The sequence below is a fragment of the Pan paniscus genome, chromosome 8 (genome assembly GCF_029289425.2).
Source record: "Pan paniscus chromosome 8, NHGRI_mPanPan1-v2.0_pri, whole genome shotgun sequence".
Classification (NCBI taxonomy): domain Eukaryota; kingdom Metazoa; phylum Chordata; class Mammalia; order Primates; family Hominidae; genus Pan; species Pan paniscus.
Window position 1 is genome coordinate 20,291,586 of NC_073257.2, and position 18,047 is coordinate 20,309,632.

An 18,047-nucleotide genomic window follows, 5' to 3' on the forward strand; every position below is an offset into this window, starting at 1 on the left:
AAATAGGATAAGATAAAACAGGGTGATAAAATAGTAACTTCATCTCACCCTTAGGGCTTATCTCTAAAATTATTATTTTTGGGCCACAAGTAACTTGCTCCTTCACCTCCACTGCTGGTAGCGCTTTGTACAACACTCCCGTCTCCTACCCCAGCTCCATAGGGAGTCCCACGAACCATGCAGAAGTCTCAGTTAACAGCGGCAAACGTCTGCAGCCATGCACGAGCGGGGAATCCGTGTGGAAGTTGATTGTGCTGGAGGAGCAGTTGCTTTTACTGTGCCTTTCTGACCAGCAGTTTCTGAGAGCCAGACACTACCATGACGCCCAGGGAGTGAGCTGCTTAAACTGTGGCTTTGCAAAATAAAGCTTTTGGAGAAAATTGTTGAGATCAAGTTAATTTACTTTTAAATATTCTTCCCAGTTAAGACTGTAGTGCTTCTTCCAAGTTTCTCATCTCTGTTGTATGATGCAGTGAAAAGGATGAGGACTTCAAAGTTAGACAGTCCTGGAGACACATCTGCCCCATGACCTTGTCCATACACTGAAATCTCCCTAGGGCTCAAGCAGCCCACCTCTAAAGCGGGGATGATAATACCCTCCCTGCAGGGTGGATACAAGTTTCTCCTTCCTAGTAGAAGCTGTTATCACTGACCAGTGTTCTGCCCATGAACCTCAGGTGCTAGGAATCTATAACATTAGTCACGGAGGTCCTTGAACTACCTTCCGCCTGATCAAAATGTCAAGCTGTGCTGACTCATTTAAACATGATGCTTCGTTTCTGTTGTCTTGAATTATGTCAACTCAATATGGCAGCACAGATTCACTGTGGCCTATCAGAAGGTCTGATTGGCGGGATTTGAGCTAATTAAATGGCAAAACCAATCGTCTTTAATAAAAGCAATTTTCTTCGAACAGAATATTTCAAACTACCATATTTGTGTAGAGGAAGAAAGAGGATATCATAATGATTGTTTAAGGTTTTTTTTTTGTTTTGTTTTGTTTTGAGACAGAGTTTCACTCTTTTTGCCTAGGCTGGAGTGCAATGGCTCGATCTCGGCTCACTGCAAACTCTGCCTCCCGGGGTTCAAGCAATTCTCCTGCCTCACCCTCCGGAGTAGCTGGGATTACTGGTGCCCGCCACCATACCCAGCTAATTTTTTGTATTTTTAGTAGAGGCGGGGTTTCACTATGCTGGCCAGGCTGGTCTCAAATGCCTGACCTCGTGATCCACCCACCTCAGCCTCCCAAAGTGCTGGGATTACAGGCGTGAGCCACCGCACCTGGCCTGTTCTGTGTTTTTACAATGTCCTGTAGTGTCTGGCTCCAAGAACAATCAACAAACCATGTGTTTGTGGACTGCAGAGCATGAACCTGGAGGTGTGAACTGAACATTTCTGGCCGGAGTGACTGCTTTAGCCACTGCACAAGCTTCCTGTAACTCCTCTGCAAACTTTTAGTAACACTGCCACCAACAACTTTCCTAAAATGAGGGTCAAGTCACATTTATTCTCAGAAACCTTTAATAGCTGCTCAACAGAATAAAGGCCCATTCTTGAGTGTTTCAGGGTCTCTGTGATCTCTACTTTTAGCTCTTTTTCTCTGCATTCTTCGAGAACCTGTCCTCTGGTCGCATTTATTTTCTAAAGAAATCATAAACTCTTCTACCTCCACTCCTTCCTCATTCTGTACACTCAGAATAAAATCTCTTCCTCCTTAGCCTTTTGTCTTTCCCCGCTGTCCTCTGACCTTAAAGACAGTTCAGAAGCCACCTCCTCCATTCAGCCTTGCTGTTTGCCTGGGGGGCACTAATCATTTTCATCTTCATTCTCACAGCATTTTACTTGAGCCATTATTGCACCATGTACTTCATTCTATCTTACATTCGTGATTATGTCTGCCCCTTGCACTAAAGTATTACTTTCTTGAAGTTACTGACCATGACTTATGTTTATAGTTAACACCAAACATTGCCAAATTTAGTGATTGCACATAGATTTTTTTTTCCTTCACCAAGTATTTGTTGAATGGTTAAATGGGAAAGAGCGGGAGAGGGAGAGTGGGGATGGGGGAGCGGGAGGGGAGGGGAAGCAAGGAAGGATTAGCTAAAATAATTAGGTTCAATAACAAAGGAGTACTTTCTTGGGAGTAGCTTGATTCTTCATTGCTTTTGGAATTGAATCATATTAATCTGTATGTCAACAATAATAGTGTGTCTCCTTTGTTTTCCTGCATTGTATATGGCTCCTTAAAAAATATATCTCCAGGCTGGGTGAGGCGGCTCACACCTTTAATCCCAGGACTTTGAGAGGCTGAGATGGGTGGATCACTTGAGTTCAGGAGTTTGACACTAGCCTGGGAAACAAAGTGAGACCCCCCATCTCTACAAAAAATACAAAACATTAGCTAGACATGGTGGCACATGGATGTTGCCCCAGCTACTCAGGAGGCTGAGCTGGGAGGATGATTTGAGCCTTGGAGGTCAAGGCTGCAGTGAGCCATGATTGCAACATTGCACTCCAGCCTGGGTGACAGAGGGAGATCCTGTCTCAAAAAACACCCAACTCTATTTTTCTGTCTACACACATATTCACACACACACGTGTATGTATGTTTCTTATATTTGTGGGTGCATATTTGTGTGTATTTCTTATTCCTTAAGTCTCTCTTATTCATTTTTTATCTCTAGCATCTAGTCTAGTGCATACATTTTTAGCTACAAAATAAATATCCACTATATTTGTAAAATAACGTAGGGTTCTGAAGAAGGCTCCGTGACAAAGGGACAATGGAGTATGAACCACTGGGTCCCCAAGACCTGGAGGAGTACCAAGCATGTAGGAGAAGCACAATAAATATTTGTTCTGATTAAATTAAAGATGTTCAGGAATGACATAGTGCTCAAAATCATCTTCCTTTTAATGATTTTGTTTACGTTTTCTTTGTATATTTTCCAGTTGAAAATGACCCACATTTCATCATTTATCTACCAAAAAGCCAAAAGAACATTTGTTTCAATATTGACTCAGAACCTGGAAAAATCCTCAACCTGGTTTCTGACCCAGAATCAGGTAAAATAAAAATAAATTATATTTGCACTAGACAATTAGGTCATTGTCATGCTTTCCTGTCACTGCCTGGGATTTCTTTCTTTCTCAGCTTAATAGAAGTTCTATATATTTCAGTGATATTAGTGAGAAATTAAATTATAAATATATTCTTAACTATTTTGAACCATTATAGTTCAAAATATATACTCTGTCTCTGAGTATGAACTAGCAGATCTTGGTGTGATATAATTAATTTAAATATGAGCCAGGAACGGTGGCTTACACCTGCAATCCCAGCACTTTGGGAGGACAAGGTGGGCGGATCATCTGAGGTCAAGAGTTTGAGACCAGCCTGGTCAAAATGACGAAACCCCACCCCCCACTACTAAAAATACAAAAACAATTAGCCAGGCGTGGTGGTGCACACCTGTAATCCCAGCTACTCAGGAGGCTGAGGCAGGAGAATTGCTTGAACCCGGGAGGTGGAGGTTGCAGTGAGCCAAGATCACACCATTGCACTCCAGCCTGAGTGACAGAGTAAGACTCCGTCTCAAAAACAACAACAACAAAAAATTTAAATACTATATGATAGTCAATTATTAAATTTTATAAACTGACAAATTTTATAACTGATATAAAATTATTAAATTTTATTAAAATTTATAACTGTTATATTAACATGTTATAAAATGAGAATCACAAAGAAAATGTTAATGTAAATCTTGAAGCAAAATTATAATAATTTTCCAATATTGCCAAGTTTTTATAAATTTGAATTATAGTACCCACACATGCAAAATAAATGGCACAGAAGAGAAAACATCATTTTTTTCTTTCCTGTAGGAATTGTAGTCAACGGTCAGCTTGTTGGTGCCAAGAAGCCCAACAATGGAAAACTAAGCACCTATTTTGGAAAACTGGGATTTTATTTCCAAAGTGAAGACATAAAAATAGAAATCAGCACTGAGACCATCACCCTGAGCCATGGTTCTAGCACATTCGCCTTGTCCTGGTCCGACACGGCTCAAGTCACGAATCAGAGGCAAGTATGATTCCATCTGAACTTGGGCCTGTCCGTGACACACGACTGCATAAATAAATCCAGGCATCAGTGACATCAACATTTAAAAAAATCATCATTTTAAATATAAGGAAGTTGAGGTTCAGAAAAATTGTTCTCACTCCCTACTCTGTTCCTGGCAGTGGGCACTGTGTGTTTTTGGTCACCGTTGGGTCCCAGGACCTAGTCTAGTGCCTGGCATCAGTAAACACTCACTGTGTATGTGCTAATCAGTGAACAAATCCACCAGCTGAAATCCATACCGACTCTATCGCAGAGTGAGCTCCAAACGCCATGATTGTGTCCTCTGCGTAGAAGCTTCCCAATGAGTATCTGTTAATCCATCATTTATCTATAAACTGTTGCAAGCGCTTAGATAACTAGCGGAATTGTCTGGGAGGAGTGAAGAGTTCATATTAGGGGTGAGAAGAATGACTTTCTCAAAAGGTCTCTTCTGGAATGGTTTAATTCCTCTTGGACTTTCACACCAGGGTGCAGATCTCAGTGAAGAAAGAAAAAGTGGTAACTATCACCCTGGATAAAGAGATGTCCTTTTCTGTTTTACTTCATCGTGTTTGGAAGAAGCATCCCGTCAATGTTGACTTTCTGGGAATCTACATACCCCCTACAAACAGGTTCTCACCTAAAGCCCACGGACTAATAGGTAAAGTGTCTATTGACCATCTGACAAGGGTGGGGCCACTCTAATTCTTTAGCAGCTTTGGTTGACAGTGGTTACAAGTTGAGGACATGGCAGGTGTGGACTCATGAGCACAGAAGACTAACATAGCAGCGTGGGGTCACTCGGGAATGTGACAGCCAGGACCTTTTGCCATTCCAGACAAGGTTGTCCAGGGCCAGGATTTCAGCATCACAAACTGGGCAAGTTAAGAGAAGGGACAGATACATTTTAAGTTTTATGTTAAAGATTTTTTTCTAACTGAAGCAAGATGAACCCATTTAGGAGGTCTGTGATAACAAGCAGAACACTCTGGACAAATGTCCCTAGTATTTTAAGAAGGGCTCAAATATAAAGCCTGTGACATCACAAACAAACCTTCTTCCTGTGATCTGAGCTATACTCTCAGGTGCTCACCTCATTCTCCTGCCATCAGCGTGCTCGATTTACTTACAATCCACTAGACCAACCTCATGTATAAAATGACCATGAGCTCCAGGCATGGTGGCTCGTGCCTGTAATCCCAGCACTTTAGGAGGCCTGGGCAGGTGGATTTGCTTGTGGAGTTCAAGAGCAGCCTGGGCACCCCATCTCTACCAAAAAATTAGAAAATAAAAATAATTAGCAGGGTATGGTGGAGCCTGCCTGGAGTCCCAGCTACTCAGGAAGCTGAGGTGGGATCTCTTGAGCCCAGGAATTGGAGGCTGCAGTGAGCTGTGACTGTGCCACTGTGCTCCAGCCTGGGTGACAGAGGGAGACTCCATCTCTTAAATTAATTAATTCATTAATTTATGAGATGGAGTTTCTCTCTTGTTGCCCAGGCTGGAGCGCAGTGGCGCAATCTCAGCTCACCGCAACCACTGCCTCCCCGGTTCATGCGATTCTCTTCCCTCAGCCTCCCGAGTAGCTGGGATTACAGGCATGCACCACCACGCCCAGCTAATTTTGTATTTTTAGTAGAGATCGGGTTTCTCCATGTTGGTCAGGCTGGTCTCAAACTCCCAACCTCAGGTGATCTGCCCACCTCGGCCTCCCAAAGTGCTGGGATTACAGGTGTGAGCCACCACACCCGGCCCCATCTCTTAAATTAAAAAAAAAAAAAAAAAAAAAAAAAGGCTGTGAGTAGTGGCTCATACCTGTAATCCCAGCACTTTGGGAGGCTGAGGTGGGTGGATTGCTTGAGTCCAGGAGTTCAAGATCAACCTGTGCAACACGGTGAAACCCTGTCTCTACAAAAAATTAGCCAGGCGTAGTGGCTCGCGCCTGTGGTCCCAGCTACTTGGGAGGCTGAGGTGGGAAGAACACTTGAGCCCAGGAGGTGGAGGTTGCAGTGAGCCGAGATAGCACCACTGCACTCCAGCCTGGGCAACAGAGGGAGATCCTGCCTCAAATTAAAAAAATAAAAATAAAAAAAAGATGGTGAGCAGCACAAATGTGCTCCCAGGAAGGACCCTCCCTCCCATCACCACTCCTTTTTCCTCTCAGCTTGTCTTTCCACCCTAGAAATCCTGGAGGGAGGACCGAAAGGTAGCATGGAGTCAATAACGAGCCTGTCTTTTTATTTAACTATGATTACATGTCAATCAATGTCTGATTCTGTTTTGCTAGGCCAGTTCATGCAGGAGCCAAAGATACACATCTTCAATGAGAGACCAGGAAAGGACCCTGAGAAGCCAGAGGCCAGCATGGAAGTGAAGGGGCAGAAGCTGATCATCACCAGGTAGGCCTCGGGCGTAAGGACAGTGACGAAAAGGCCTTGTGTTAGAATTAGACCCACACAGCAAAATAGAGGAGCAAAGAAGAAGTGTCGTAGGCACTACCTACATCACACTAAGCAGTTCATTAGGAATAGACGCACACAGCATTCACACAAGGACACTTCTGATATCCCACGTTAAATGCAAATAATGACTGGGTATCTAGGGTCGTGCAATGCCAAGATTAACTAACCTGTTGTTCTCATCTTCATACTTTAGAAGCCCTCACAAGAGCTTCACAAGTTGGATAACCGGACACATTGATCAAAGGAGAGAATCATAAAACCCCTATTACCATAGTGCTGCAGAATGAATGTAGACTTTTACATCAGGCTAGAGTTTTCCTTTTGCACATGGATCTCTGACTGCTTTTTTTGTAGCTTTTCTTACACAAACCACCCCCATATGCTTCATCTGAAGTGAGAACTTAGACGATCATAACGCATTCTGAGTGTAAAAGTCTTACAAATCTTGATATTTTTTCCCAGTCCTTTACAGTTGTCTCACCCATGCCAAATTTGGTACCGTTTTAAAGCAGCTTACCCCTTTTTAGAGTTTTTACAAAGCAGCCAACTTTGCTTTATTAGAAAGGATTCTTCACGCCCACAAATGTCATTGGCTTTGACATACTTAATTAAACCATAACATTGTAACATAAAATTGTAGTCGAAAGTATTGCCACGAAAGTAGATTTGTGAACTGAAACAATGGATTCTTAGTGGATATACCATTCAATTAGTATCAGTTTATGGGAGGAACGAGGTACCGATGGGAATCAGTGAGCATGTGTCACAGAAGCAATGGTGAGCACAAATTATTAATGTTAATAGTAAGTTATCTGAAGTTGGTAGAAGGGCATTTACTGCCAGGCATGGTGGCTCATGCCTGTAATCCCAATGCTTTGAGAGGCCAATGTGGGAGGATCACCTGAGACCAGGAGTTCAAGACCAGCCTGGGCAACATAGTAAGACTCCATCTCTACAAAAATAAAAATAAATATAAAAATAATTAGCCAGGTGTAGTAGATTCTGCCTATAGCCCCAGCTACTCAGGAGGCTGAGGTGGGAGGATCCGTTGAACCCAGGAGTTCGAGGCTGAAGTGACTTATGATTGTGCCTCTGCACTCCAGCCTGGGTAACAGAGTGAGACCTGTCTCATAAATAAATACATAATATATAAATAGGCCAGGCGCAGTGGCTCACGCCTGTAATCCCAGCACTTTGCAAGGCCTGGGTGGGTGAATAACCTGAGGTCAGGAGTTCAAGACCAACTTGCCAACATGTTGAAACCCCCCCCATCTCTACTAAAAATACAAAAATTAGCCGGGTGTGGTGGCGGGCACCTGTACTCCCAGCTACTCGGGAGGCTGAGGTAGGAGAATCACTTGAACCCGGGAGGGAGAGGTTGCAGTGAGCAGAGATAGCACCACTGCACTCCAGCCTGACTCCATCTCATAAAATATGTATATATATTTATATATACATATATAAATAAATATATGTATACATATATATATTTATTTACTATAATGACAAAAAGTAAATGCTGGGCCTCGATTTGGTCCACTGCAAGCACCTCATGGTTCATAACTGAAACTGAGCTGTCCCATGGGCTGGGCACAGTGATACTTTTAAGGCTCATTCACGCAGTGTGCCAGATCCTTAACAAATTGTTGGCTACTTTGCCCTTCAAGTGGAGGACATAAATCTGCTCAGAAACAGCAGGTATCACTCTTAAACACAGAGAAAGTGCAGTTAAGAGGTGCCGCCAATGCATTCTTTTTTTTTTTTTTTTTTTTTTTTTTTTTTTTTTTTTTTCAGTGACAGAGTCTTGCTCTGTCGCCCAGGCTGGAGTGCAGTGACGTATCTTGGGCTCACTGCAACCTCCACCTCCTGGGTTCAAGCAATTCTCTTGCCTCAGCCTCCCAAGTAGCTGGGACTACAGGCGTACACCACCATGCCCAGGTAATTTTTCTTTTAATTTTTAGTAGAGACAGGGTTTCACCATGTTGGCCAGGCTGGTCTTGAACTCCTGGCCTCAAGTGGTCCGCCCACCTCAGCCTCCCAAAGCGCTGAGATTACAGGCGTGAGCCACCATGCCTGGCTGCTGACTCATTCTTTAAGTGACCTGTGAGGTCAGCCTCAACACTGTGGAGTCTTGTTCCTGCCTTCTTTCCATTGGCTACTGTTTCCCTTGCTGGAAAAGCCCATATAGGTCAACTCTAAGGGTTCTTTGAGTTCTCCAAGGACGCTTCGCTGATTCTCTGTGCTTCCAACACCAAGCCCCAGACTTGGTGTTTCTTTTTCACATGACTTGAGGAGCAGCGATAGGTGGGGGGCGGCAGATGTGGTGACAGAAGGAACACGAAGAACAGCAAGGAAAAGAGGGGGTCTTGTGTCTAGAGGTGCCCGGCCACCCGTCCCTCAGTCTCCCCCTAACCACATGCCTTGCTTCCTTGCAGGGGCTTACAGAAAGACTACAGAACGGATCTAGTGTTTGGAACGGACGTTACCTGCTGGTTTGTGCACAACAGTGGAAAAGGATTCATCGATGGGCATTACAAGGATTACTTCGTGCCTCAGCTCTACAGCTTTCTCAAACGGCCTTAAAGGTTTATAGTTTGGGAAATTATATATATTAATATACATCTTTCCCCTGTCACTTTTGCAGATATTCTTCGGTTTGAATAATTAAAATGAACCAGATATCAGGGTGGTTAATTAAAATGAACCAGATATCAGGGTGGTTTATAAAGCCTGTAAACACACCTAAGAAAATAAACATTTTACAAATGAGCTTTTAGGATTTTGTTGCATTTTTAGATGCCGAAGTGTGTGGATCAAGGTGTTGCCGAGACAAGCCAGCGTCTGGACAGAGCCTTAAATTTGGTGTTTACTGTGATCATTTATTAATATCTTTTCTTTCTTTTTTTTGAGACAGGGTCTCGCTCTGTTGCCCAGGTTGGAGTGCAGTGGCGTGATCATGGCTCACTGCAGCCTCAAGCTGGGCACAAGCAATCCACCCACTTCAACCTCCCTAGCAGCTGGGACTACAGTCACATGTCACTATGCCTGGCTAATTTTTGTTTTTTGCAGAGATGAGGTCTCACTATGGTGCCCAGGCTGGTCTCAAACTCCTGGGCTCAAGTGATTCTCCCGCCTCAGCCATCCAAAGTGCTGGGATTACAGGTGTGAGCCACCATGCCCAGCTGATCATTTCACTGCTGTTGAGTCTCAGGTCCTCAACCTTGCAGATCGCGTCCATTTTTACACTGCTAGTTACATGGGAAGTACGATTATGAGAGGGTTATATGGTGAGCATAGAACAAGAATGGGGGTTACTTGATCTTAGGTGCTTCGTAGAGATTTATACTAAAGCCCTGTTACCCTCTGTAGAGATTTATACTAAAGCCCTGTTACCTTCTGTAGAGATTTATACTAAAGCAAGGATAGCCTTGCTATGGTGCCTGTGACAGCCCAGTATTTTTAGCCAAGTTTCTCTTCATAGTGTTGGTCCCTGGGTCCCTTTTGAGTTTATGAGGCCTGGATTAGCCATAGTTCTCCAGGAAAACAGAACCCATAGGAGATTTACGATAAGGATTGGCTCATGTGATTATGGAGGCTTGTAAATCCAAAATCTGCAGAGTAGGCTGATGGTACAGGAGAACTTGGGAGGAGCCAGTGTTCCAGCTCAAAAGCCATCAGGCAGGAAGAGCTGATGCTGCAGATGAAGTTCGAAGGCCGTACACTAGAGAATCCCCCGACTTTGGGAAGTCAGCATTTTTGTTCTATTCAGGCCTTTGACTATTAGACGAGGCCCACCCACACAAGGGAGGGTGATTTGCTTTACTTTTTTTTTTTTTTCTTGAGATGGGGTCTCCCTTTGTTGCCCAGGCTGGAGCACAGTGGCACAATCTCGGCTCACTGCAACCTCCACCTCCCGGGTTCAAGCGATCCTCCTGCCTCAGCCTCCCAAGTAGCTGGGATTACAGGCGTGAGCCACCATGCCCAGCCCCACTTGGAGTTTTTGTTGCTCCCAAATTCTGCACATATTTAAAATCGCTCAGGATGTTACCTCAGATGGCTAATTATACACACTCTTAATGTTGCTAAATGAATTCTGAATCATAGTTCCAAATTCTCTGGAAGCCCTCTGTGTCTGTGAATCAAGTTTCACACAAATTTAATATACCTTGAACGCAGCATCTTTTTTAGTACTCCTGGTAGAACTGTTATTTCATTTGCATTTAAACCATTTCTGAGTAATACCACTTACATGCTAAATCTTAGACTTTGTTTCAAAATAAAGTAGTAAATTATGTTCTAACAAAAGACCAATGACATTTATAAGGGAGAATAAAATAAGCAACAAATTTAAAGTGAAACTACGTTACTTTATGCTGTCTGCATTCGTATAGTGGATTTTGGTGCTAAGATGCAAGTCTGAACCACTGTAATTCTGTGCTTTGCTGTGTTTACAACTTTCCTTAAAAAATCAATTCCTAAAATGAACGTATTTTCAAAAGTCAAATTGGTGAACTTGCACTTTAAAAAAGCTTTTTAAAGGCACATTTTTATGAATCTTCCTTTCCATAATGTGGTAAAAATCATTTTTCATTGTAGAGGCAAAACTCTTTTTTTGGACATATCCAACCCATATTTGAAAAAGCAAGTGAGCACCTCTAAACCTAATTGCAAAATCTTGAGGAAATCTGATTGTTTCTAGAAGCTAAAGATTACTGGCTGGGTGTGGTGCCTCATGCCTATAATCCCAGCACTTTCGGAGGCCAAGGCAGGAGCATCACTGGAGGCCAGGAGTTCAAGACCAGCCTAAGCAACCCATCTCTTTATAGAAATAAATAAAAATAAAGATAACCTTAGTGCTGAAGAGGTAAATAGCACTACCTCTTAGTTTTCTTCTTCTATAAGAAGTGCTCACCTATGATACCCTTTTGAAAAACCTACTGCATCTTTTCCATTTCCTATTTCAAAAATAGAAAAATATTAAATATTAGAATGCTAATATTCAACATAAACTTCAAAAGTGAGATTTTAGCATTAACTCTGTTATTTGGTTAAAATCTTGAATTTAAAACTTCTACCTGTAGATATTAAGTTTAGCTTCTTAGTATTTTATGTGTGCACAGTGGTCTTAAAAGTAACGATGAAAATCTTGGGGTGTTAAAAAAGAATAGCTTAAAACAAAATGAGAAGACAGGCCACTGACTGAGAGAAAATACTTGCAAAAGACACATTTGATAAAGAACACAACTGAAATATACAAACAACTCTTAAAATTCAACAATAAGAAAATGAGTAACCCAATTAAATAATGGGCAAAAAACCTGAAAGACATCTCACCAGAGAAGATATACAGGTGGCAAATAAGCCCATGAAAAGATGCTCCACATCATACTTCATCAAAGAAATGCAAATTAAAGCAATGACAAGATCCCATTGTACAGCTATTAAGATGGCCAAAATCCAGAACACTGACAACATCAAATGCTGACGGAGATGCAGAGCAGCAGGAACTCTCATTCACTGCTCGTTTGAATACAAAATGGTACAGTCACTCTGGAAGACAGGTTGGTAGTTTCTCAGAGGACTCCTGGCATATGATCCAGCAATTGTGCTCTTTGGTCGTTACATAAATAAGTTGAAAACGTCTATCCACAAAAAACCTGTGCACAGATGTTTGTAGCAGCTTTACTCATAATTTCCAAACCTTGTAAGCAACCAAGATATCCTTCAGTAGGTGAGTGCATAAACTGGTGCATTCAGACAATAGAATATGCAGTGCTAAAATGAAGTGCGCTATCGAGCCACAAAAACCTAACCAAAACAACATGGAGGAACCTTACATGCATATGTTCTACCAGGTGAAAGAAGCCAATCTGAAAAAGCTACACCCTGTGTGACTCCAACTATATGACCTTCGATGGAGACAAAACTAGGGAGACAGTAAAAAGATCAGCGGTCAGCAGGGATTTGGGGGAGACAGGGAACAGACAGAACACAGGAAACTTCTAGGGCAGTGAAACTGTTCTGTGTGATACTACAGTGGCAGATGCATGTCATTATACATTTGTCAAAACCCACAGAGACTGCTCTAAAAAGTAAAGTCTATGTTTGAAATAAAGAAAAATAGCTTATGATACTTCAAAAATCAAAGTCTAATATGAGACCTGTTGTTAGTTATCTGCAGTGATTTTGCTTAGCATAAACTCTATCACGTTCTACAAACTCAGAGGGAAAAAACTACTGTGAAGTCTATAATCGTATTTTTATGCTTCAGATATTTTTTATTGAATTTAACCTCAAGTATGCTACCTCATTTCATTCTGAAATAATTTCAGAAAGACGCTGGAGAATTAAATGTGGGAGGCAGACATGAAACATTTTTTCTCTGAAGAAAACCACCAAGTTGATTCCAAACTTACATACTTGGGGGAGGCATATGTAATTTGTCTGGTTTTACTCATCACTATTTGTTATCAGGGAGAACCATTCTCCTTTTTGAAATTCTTCAGACCAGATTCTTAGTAGTCCAGGCTCAACTTCTTGGCTTCATTTCTGGACATGACCACTCACTGCCATTTATTCAATACCTACTATGTGCTGGACTTCATGTCTGATGCTTTATATGTATTTTCTGTAGGTCTCCCATCAACCCTGCTGAAAAACATTTTGACAATTTATACATTAAAAACATTGCAATTCAAGAACATTAACATTCTAATATTACAAAGCCAATGAACAGAACTGCCAGAATTTGATCTAAAGACTGCCCACACCCAAAACCCAGTTGCTTTCCATAATGTGCTGTCAGGTTACTTTGGAAAAACCTTAATTCATCCCTGAAGAACATTTTCTGTAAAGCTTCTGCCATCATCCTATTAGTATTTCTTTACTGCCTCTTACATTTCTGCTAACAGCATATGTTTTCCCACCTTCTGAGAATAGAAGCAATCAGCCCTCCCTGACTCTCAGTTAAAGAGAGAGATCCCAGGGGTTGGCACTGTACCTGTGTCTGACGTCAGCTTATACCCATCCTCATGTTTGAAGTGATCATCCTGGTATGGTCTGTTTTTTGTTTGAACTCTTGTAGAAGATCAACTCAGGCAAGGCGTGGTAGCTCACACCTGTAATCACAACATTTTAGGAGGCCGAGGCAGGAGGACTGCTTGAGCTCAAGAGTTTGAGATCAGCCTGGGCAACATAGCAAGACCTCATCTCTACTAAAAATCAAAAAAATTAGTGAGGCATGGTAGTGCATGCCTGTAGTCCCAGCTACTCGGGAGGCTGAGGTGGGAGAATCAATGACCTAAGCCCAGGAGGACGAGGCTGCAGTGAGCCATGATTGTGCCACTGCACTCCAGGCTGGATGACATAGCAAGACCCTATCTCAAAAAACAAAACAAAACAAAAAGAGGCGTAGTGGCTCATGCCTGTAATCCCAGCACTTTGGGAGGCTGAGGTGGGCAGATCACAAGGTCAAGAGATCGAGACCATCCTGGCCAACATGGTGAAACCTCATCTCTACTAAAATTACAAAAATTAGCTGGGCGTGGTGGCGCATGCCTGTAGTCCCAGCTACTCAGGAGGCTGAGGCAGGAGAATGGCTTGAACTCGGGAGGTGGAGGTTGCAGTGAGCCGAGATTGCACTACTGCACTCCAGCTTGGGTGACAGAGTGAGACTCTGTCTCAGAAAAAAAAAAAAAAAAGAAAAAGAAAAGATAGATCATCTCTCTCTTCCTGGTGCTGCTGAAGGGTAAGATGTAAACCTAGAGTGCCCAAGAATGTAAACATAGAGAGCCAGCACAGGAGCCAGAGACAGAGCAAAAGCCCAGGGAAGGCTGTTCACACCCGGTCCCGCTGCCCTGGAAGCTAGCGTCTGCTCCTTTCAGTCATGTGCACTACAAATATCCCTTCGTTTTTCCTTTGGCACAGGCAAATGTGGGTTTCCTGTCTTTTGCATTCCCTAATAATACACTGCCCTACTTATTTCAAACTGTATAGTTAGGCAGGGTGCCGTGGCTCACACCTGCAATCCTAGCACTTTGGGAGGCTGAGGCAGGAGGATCACTTGAGCCCAGGAGTTTGACAGCAGCCTGGGCAACACAGTGAGCCCATGTCTCTAAAAGTAAAAAAATTAAAAACAAATAAAAGTATAGTTCAACATTGCTGGTAGGACTGTAAAATGGTATAGCTGCTCTGGAAGAGTTTGGCAGAAGCAAAAGCTTCTGTTCACATAAAATCCTGTAAATGGGTGATCATGGCAGCATTATTCACAATAGCCAAAAAGTAGAAACAATCTAAATGTTTATCAGCTGATGAATGGACAAACAAAATACGGTACATCCATACAGTGGAATATTAAGCAGCCATAAAAACAAATGAAGCACGCCTACATGCTACCGCATGGATAAACCTTGAAAACATGATGCTAAGTGTAAGAAGCCAGTCATAAAAGATCACATATTATATGATTCCATTTATAAGAAATGTCCAGAAAGGGCAAATCCATAGAGACGGAAAGTACATTAGTGGCTGTCTAGGGCTAGGGCAGAGAGGAAAAATAGCGATTGACTATTACAGGGTTTCATTTTGGGGTATGAAAGTGTTTAAAATCAGACAGTGGTGATGGCTGCACAATTCTGCAAAAATACTAAAAACCACTGAATTGTATGTATATTTTAAATGAGTGATCTGTATGGTATATGAATTATTACCACAATAAAGCTGCTTCTATATTTATGGTTTGACATTTAAAATTTAGTCACACTTAGAGTTCAACTTGACTACTCTACTACTGAAAATATAGAGTGTATGAAGGATTTTCTCCAATTACATGATTCTAAATTGTCATATATAAAACACTTTATAATAACATTCTTTAATGAAGATATAAACTCATCAAGTAAATTACAAAGGAAACAAAAATAACAAGGACAAAATTACATAGTTTTGATACCTCATGAGACATAATTAAATTCTTCTCAAAGCTTAGCTGAACAACTATACAGTAATATTTTCAAAAACCTGTTTGTTTTATACAAAAGAATATACCCTAACACAGTAGAGTCTCATAATGCCTTGGCGAACACCAATTTGATGCTTTAAGATTTTAATGTATTGTTAACAAATTTTCAAACTCAGGCAAGTTTAGAAATGTCTTCATATTGAATTCCTTCAACTCTGCGTCCTTTTAAAGGGCCCTACAAATTGAAATAATTTAAAATAAGGTTAAAAACACATATTCCTAAAAGACAAAAAAATGACACCATACTTATGGATACAAATTTGCCTTTTCCGCATCCCTAAAATACCATTAAGATTGTTAACATTTGTATACATCTATGAATTTTAAGAAAAATCTATGGCATTCTCATTAAGAACTACCATATTTTCTTCGGTGACATCTGACATACGTTATCAATAGATATTGTGGCAGAGACCTGCTAGCTGTTCAGTATCTCCTCTGCTTCCTGGATAGCCAGTTTCCTGGCTCCCTTGTGGTTAGCTGTGGCCATGCATGGAGCTCCAGCCCATGAAAGCAAACAGAAGTGACGGTCCAGACGTGCTATCCCTGACACACAATCTGCCAAGCTCCTTTTGCCTGCCCAGTGCCCACAGACATGGCAACTGGAGATGCCACTTGAGGGCAGTAGAGGCACTAGCTGGAAGGACCCTGGGTTCACAAATCGCCACTTAGAAAGAGTTCCCTGATCAAAAATACCCATTTGGGGTTTTTAGAGTGAAACGTTAACTTCTACCATGTTTGTGCCATTGTCCATTTGGGGTTTTCTTTTTTTTTATAGGAAATATCATTTTGTAAGCATTACAGATACTCAAACATGTTTGTCTAGGTTGGCTGTGATAGTTACACTGGTCCAGATTATAAAAAGAGTCCAACTTTAAATTTATTTTCTTATTTCATATGGAACAAAAAGGGAAAGAGGAAAACTTAATTAATGAAAGATATTTTCTATCACAAAAGCGGATATAACCTGGGAACACAGAGGCTAAGAATATGGGCTGTGAACCTACACTCCCCAAGTTCAAATCTCACTTTCAACAATTGATTTAACCTCTCTGTCCTTCAGTTTCCTCTCTGTGCCTTATTATCTCCCAGTGGAAATAATAGTAATGTCTGTATGACTGGGTTGTTGGGAAATATAAATGAGTTATTTCATATAAAGTGACTAGACCTGGAATTTAATATGAGTGAGAGCTCAATAATTTTCAACTCTAATTATTATTTAATCTTTTGTTTAAAATTTGAGAGTTGGGTTGGGCGCAGTGCTCACATCTGTAATCCCAGCACTTTGGGAGGCCGAGGCAGGTGGATCACCTGAGGTCAGGAGTTTGAGACCAGCCTGACCAACATAGTGAAACCCTATCTCTACTAAAAATATAAAAATTAGCTGGGCATGGTGGCACACACCTGTAATCCCAGCTACTTGGGAGGCTGGAGCAGAAGAATTTCTTGAACCCGGAGGCAGAGGTTGCAGTGAGTTGAGATCGCGCCATTGCACTCCAGCCTGGGAGACAGAGTGAGACTCTGTCTTGAAAATAAATAATAAAATAAAATAAAATAAAATTAAATTAAATTAAATTAAAATTAAATTTGACAGTTAATCCTCTCCCTTGCAAAATATAACATGATGATGATGACAATAATGATGATGACAATGATGATGACTTTAACCCTAGAACTGAGATTTTAACATTTTTTTTACTGCTTCCCTTCACAACAAATAATTATCATATTTAAAGGAATTAAGTTCCCAGATAAAGTATAACCTAGGTTAGATTTTTCATTATCATGTTTAATGGTCTATGGTCAATTACATTTTTCTGATAAGTACCATAAATCTGGAGAATAAGAAGGGAGCCAGACATTTGGGCTTATAGGGCAAATAGCTAAAAAGCTGAAGCTATTTAGGAACAATTTATTGGATGTTAAAAATCTGCTTGATATATGCATAAATTTCAAATATTATCAACAACATGAAAACTTAAGGTGCCAGAAATGATAAAAATAACCACTTGCAAAGCTCAAGTGATGACACAAGCATATACAGAGATTTTTTTTTTTTTTTTAATGAGGACAGGCTGAAGAAAGGAAGAAAAAAAAATTAGGAGACAGATTCCCTTTTTTTTTTTTTTTGAGACGGAGTCTCGCTGTCACCCAGGCCAGAGTAAGTGGCGCAATCTTGGCTCACTGCAACCTCTGCCTCCCAGGTTCAAGCGATTCTCCTGCCTCAGTCTCCCGAGCTGGGACTTCAGGCATTTGCCACCGCGCCCAGCTAATTTTTGTATTTTTAGTGGAGATGGGGTTTCTCCATGTTGGCCGGGCTGGTCTCGAACTCCTGACCTCAGGTGATTCGTCCGCCTCAGCCTCCCAAAGTGCTGGAATTACAGGCATGAGCCACCATGCCAAGCTGGTAGATTCCCTCTTCTAAAAGAAGTACATGTTGCTTTGCAATCAAACAGAA

The 18,047-nt window shown here is 41.5% G+C and overlaps 2 protein-coding genes across 6 annotated transcripts in view; one reads left to right on the forward strand and one right to left on the reverse strand.

The window, feature by feature from the left end:
- The window catches only part of ITIH2 (inter-alpha-trypsin inhibitor heavy chain 2), a 49,523-nt gene extending 40,370 nt beyond the window's left edge, over window positions 1-9,153 (forward strand). The window contains exons 17-21 of the mRNA XM_003827801.5: window positions 2,956-3,069; window positions 3,892-4,090; window positions 4,600-4,772; window positions 6,396-6,507; window positions 9,006-9,153. Coding sequence (XP_003827849.3) covers window positions 2,956-3,069; window positions 3,892-4,090; window positions 4,600-4,772; window positions 6,396-6,507; window positions 9,006-9,153 — 746 coding nt within the window. The remainder of the gene's footprint in view (window positions 1-2,955; window positions 3,070-3,891; window positions 4,091-4,599; window positions 4,773-6,395; window positions 6,508-9,005) is intronic.
- KIN (Kin17 DNA and RNA binding protein) overlaps window positions 8,320-18,047 on the reverse strand; it is a 39,655-nt gene continuing 29,927 nt past the window's right edge. Inside the window, exons 13-14 of one of the 5 annotated variants that reach the window (XR_001338519.4) lie at window positions 13,571-13,688; window positions 8,320-13,218 (exon numbers count right to left, since the gene is read on the reverse strand). Coding sequence is in view for 3 of the 5 variants with exons in the window: in XM_055092392.2 (XP_054948367.1) it covers window positions 16,821-17,114 (294 nt within the window). In the remaining 2 variants the exon portion in view is untranslated. Of the gene's footprint in view, window positions 13,689-15,426; window positions 15,765-15,837; window positions 17,115-18,047 lie in introns of those variants that run through there. The other 4 variants (XR_608743.6, XM_014346361.4, XM_003827802.5 and 1 more) reach the window with 4 other exon arrangements.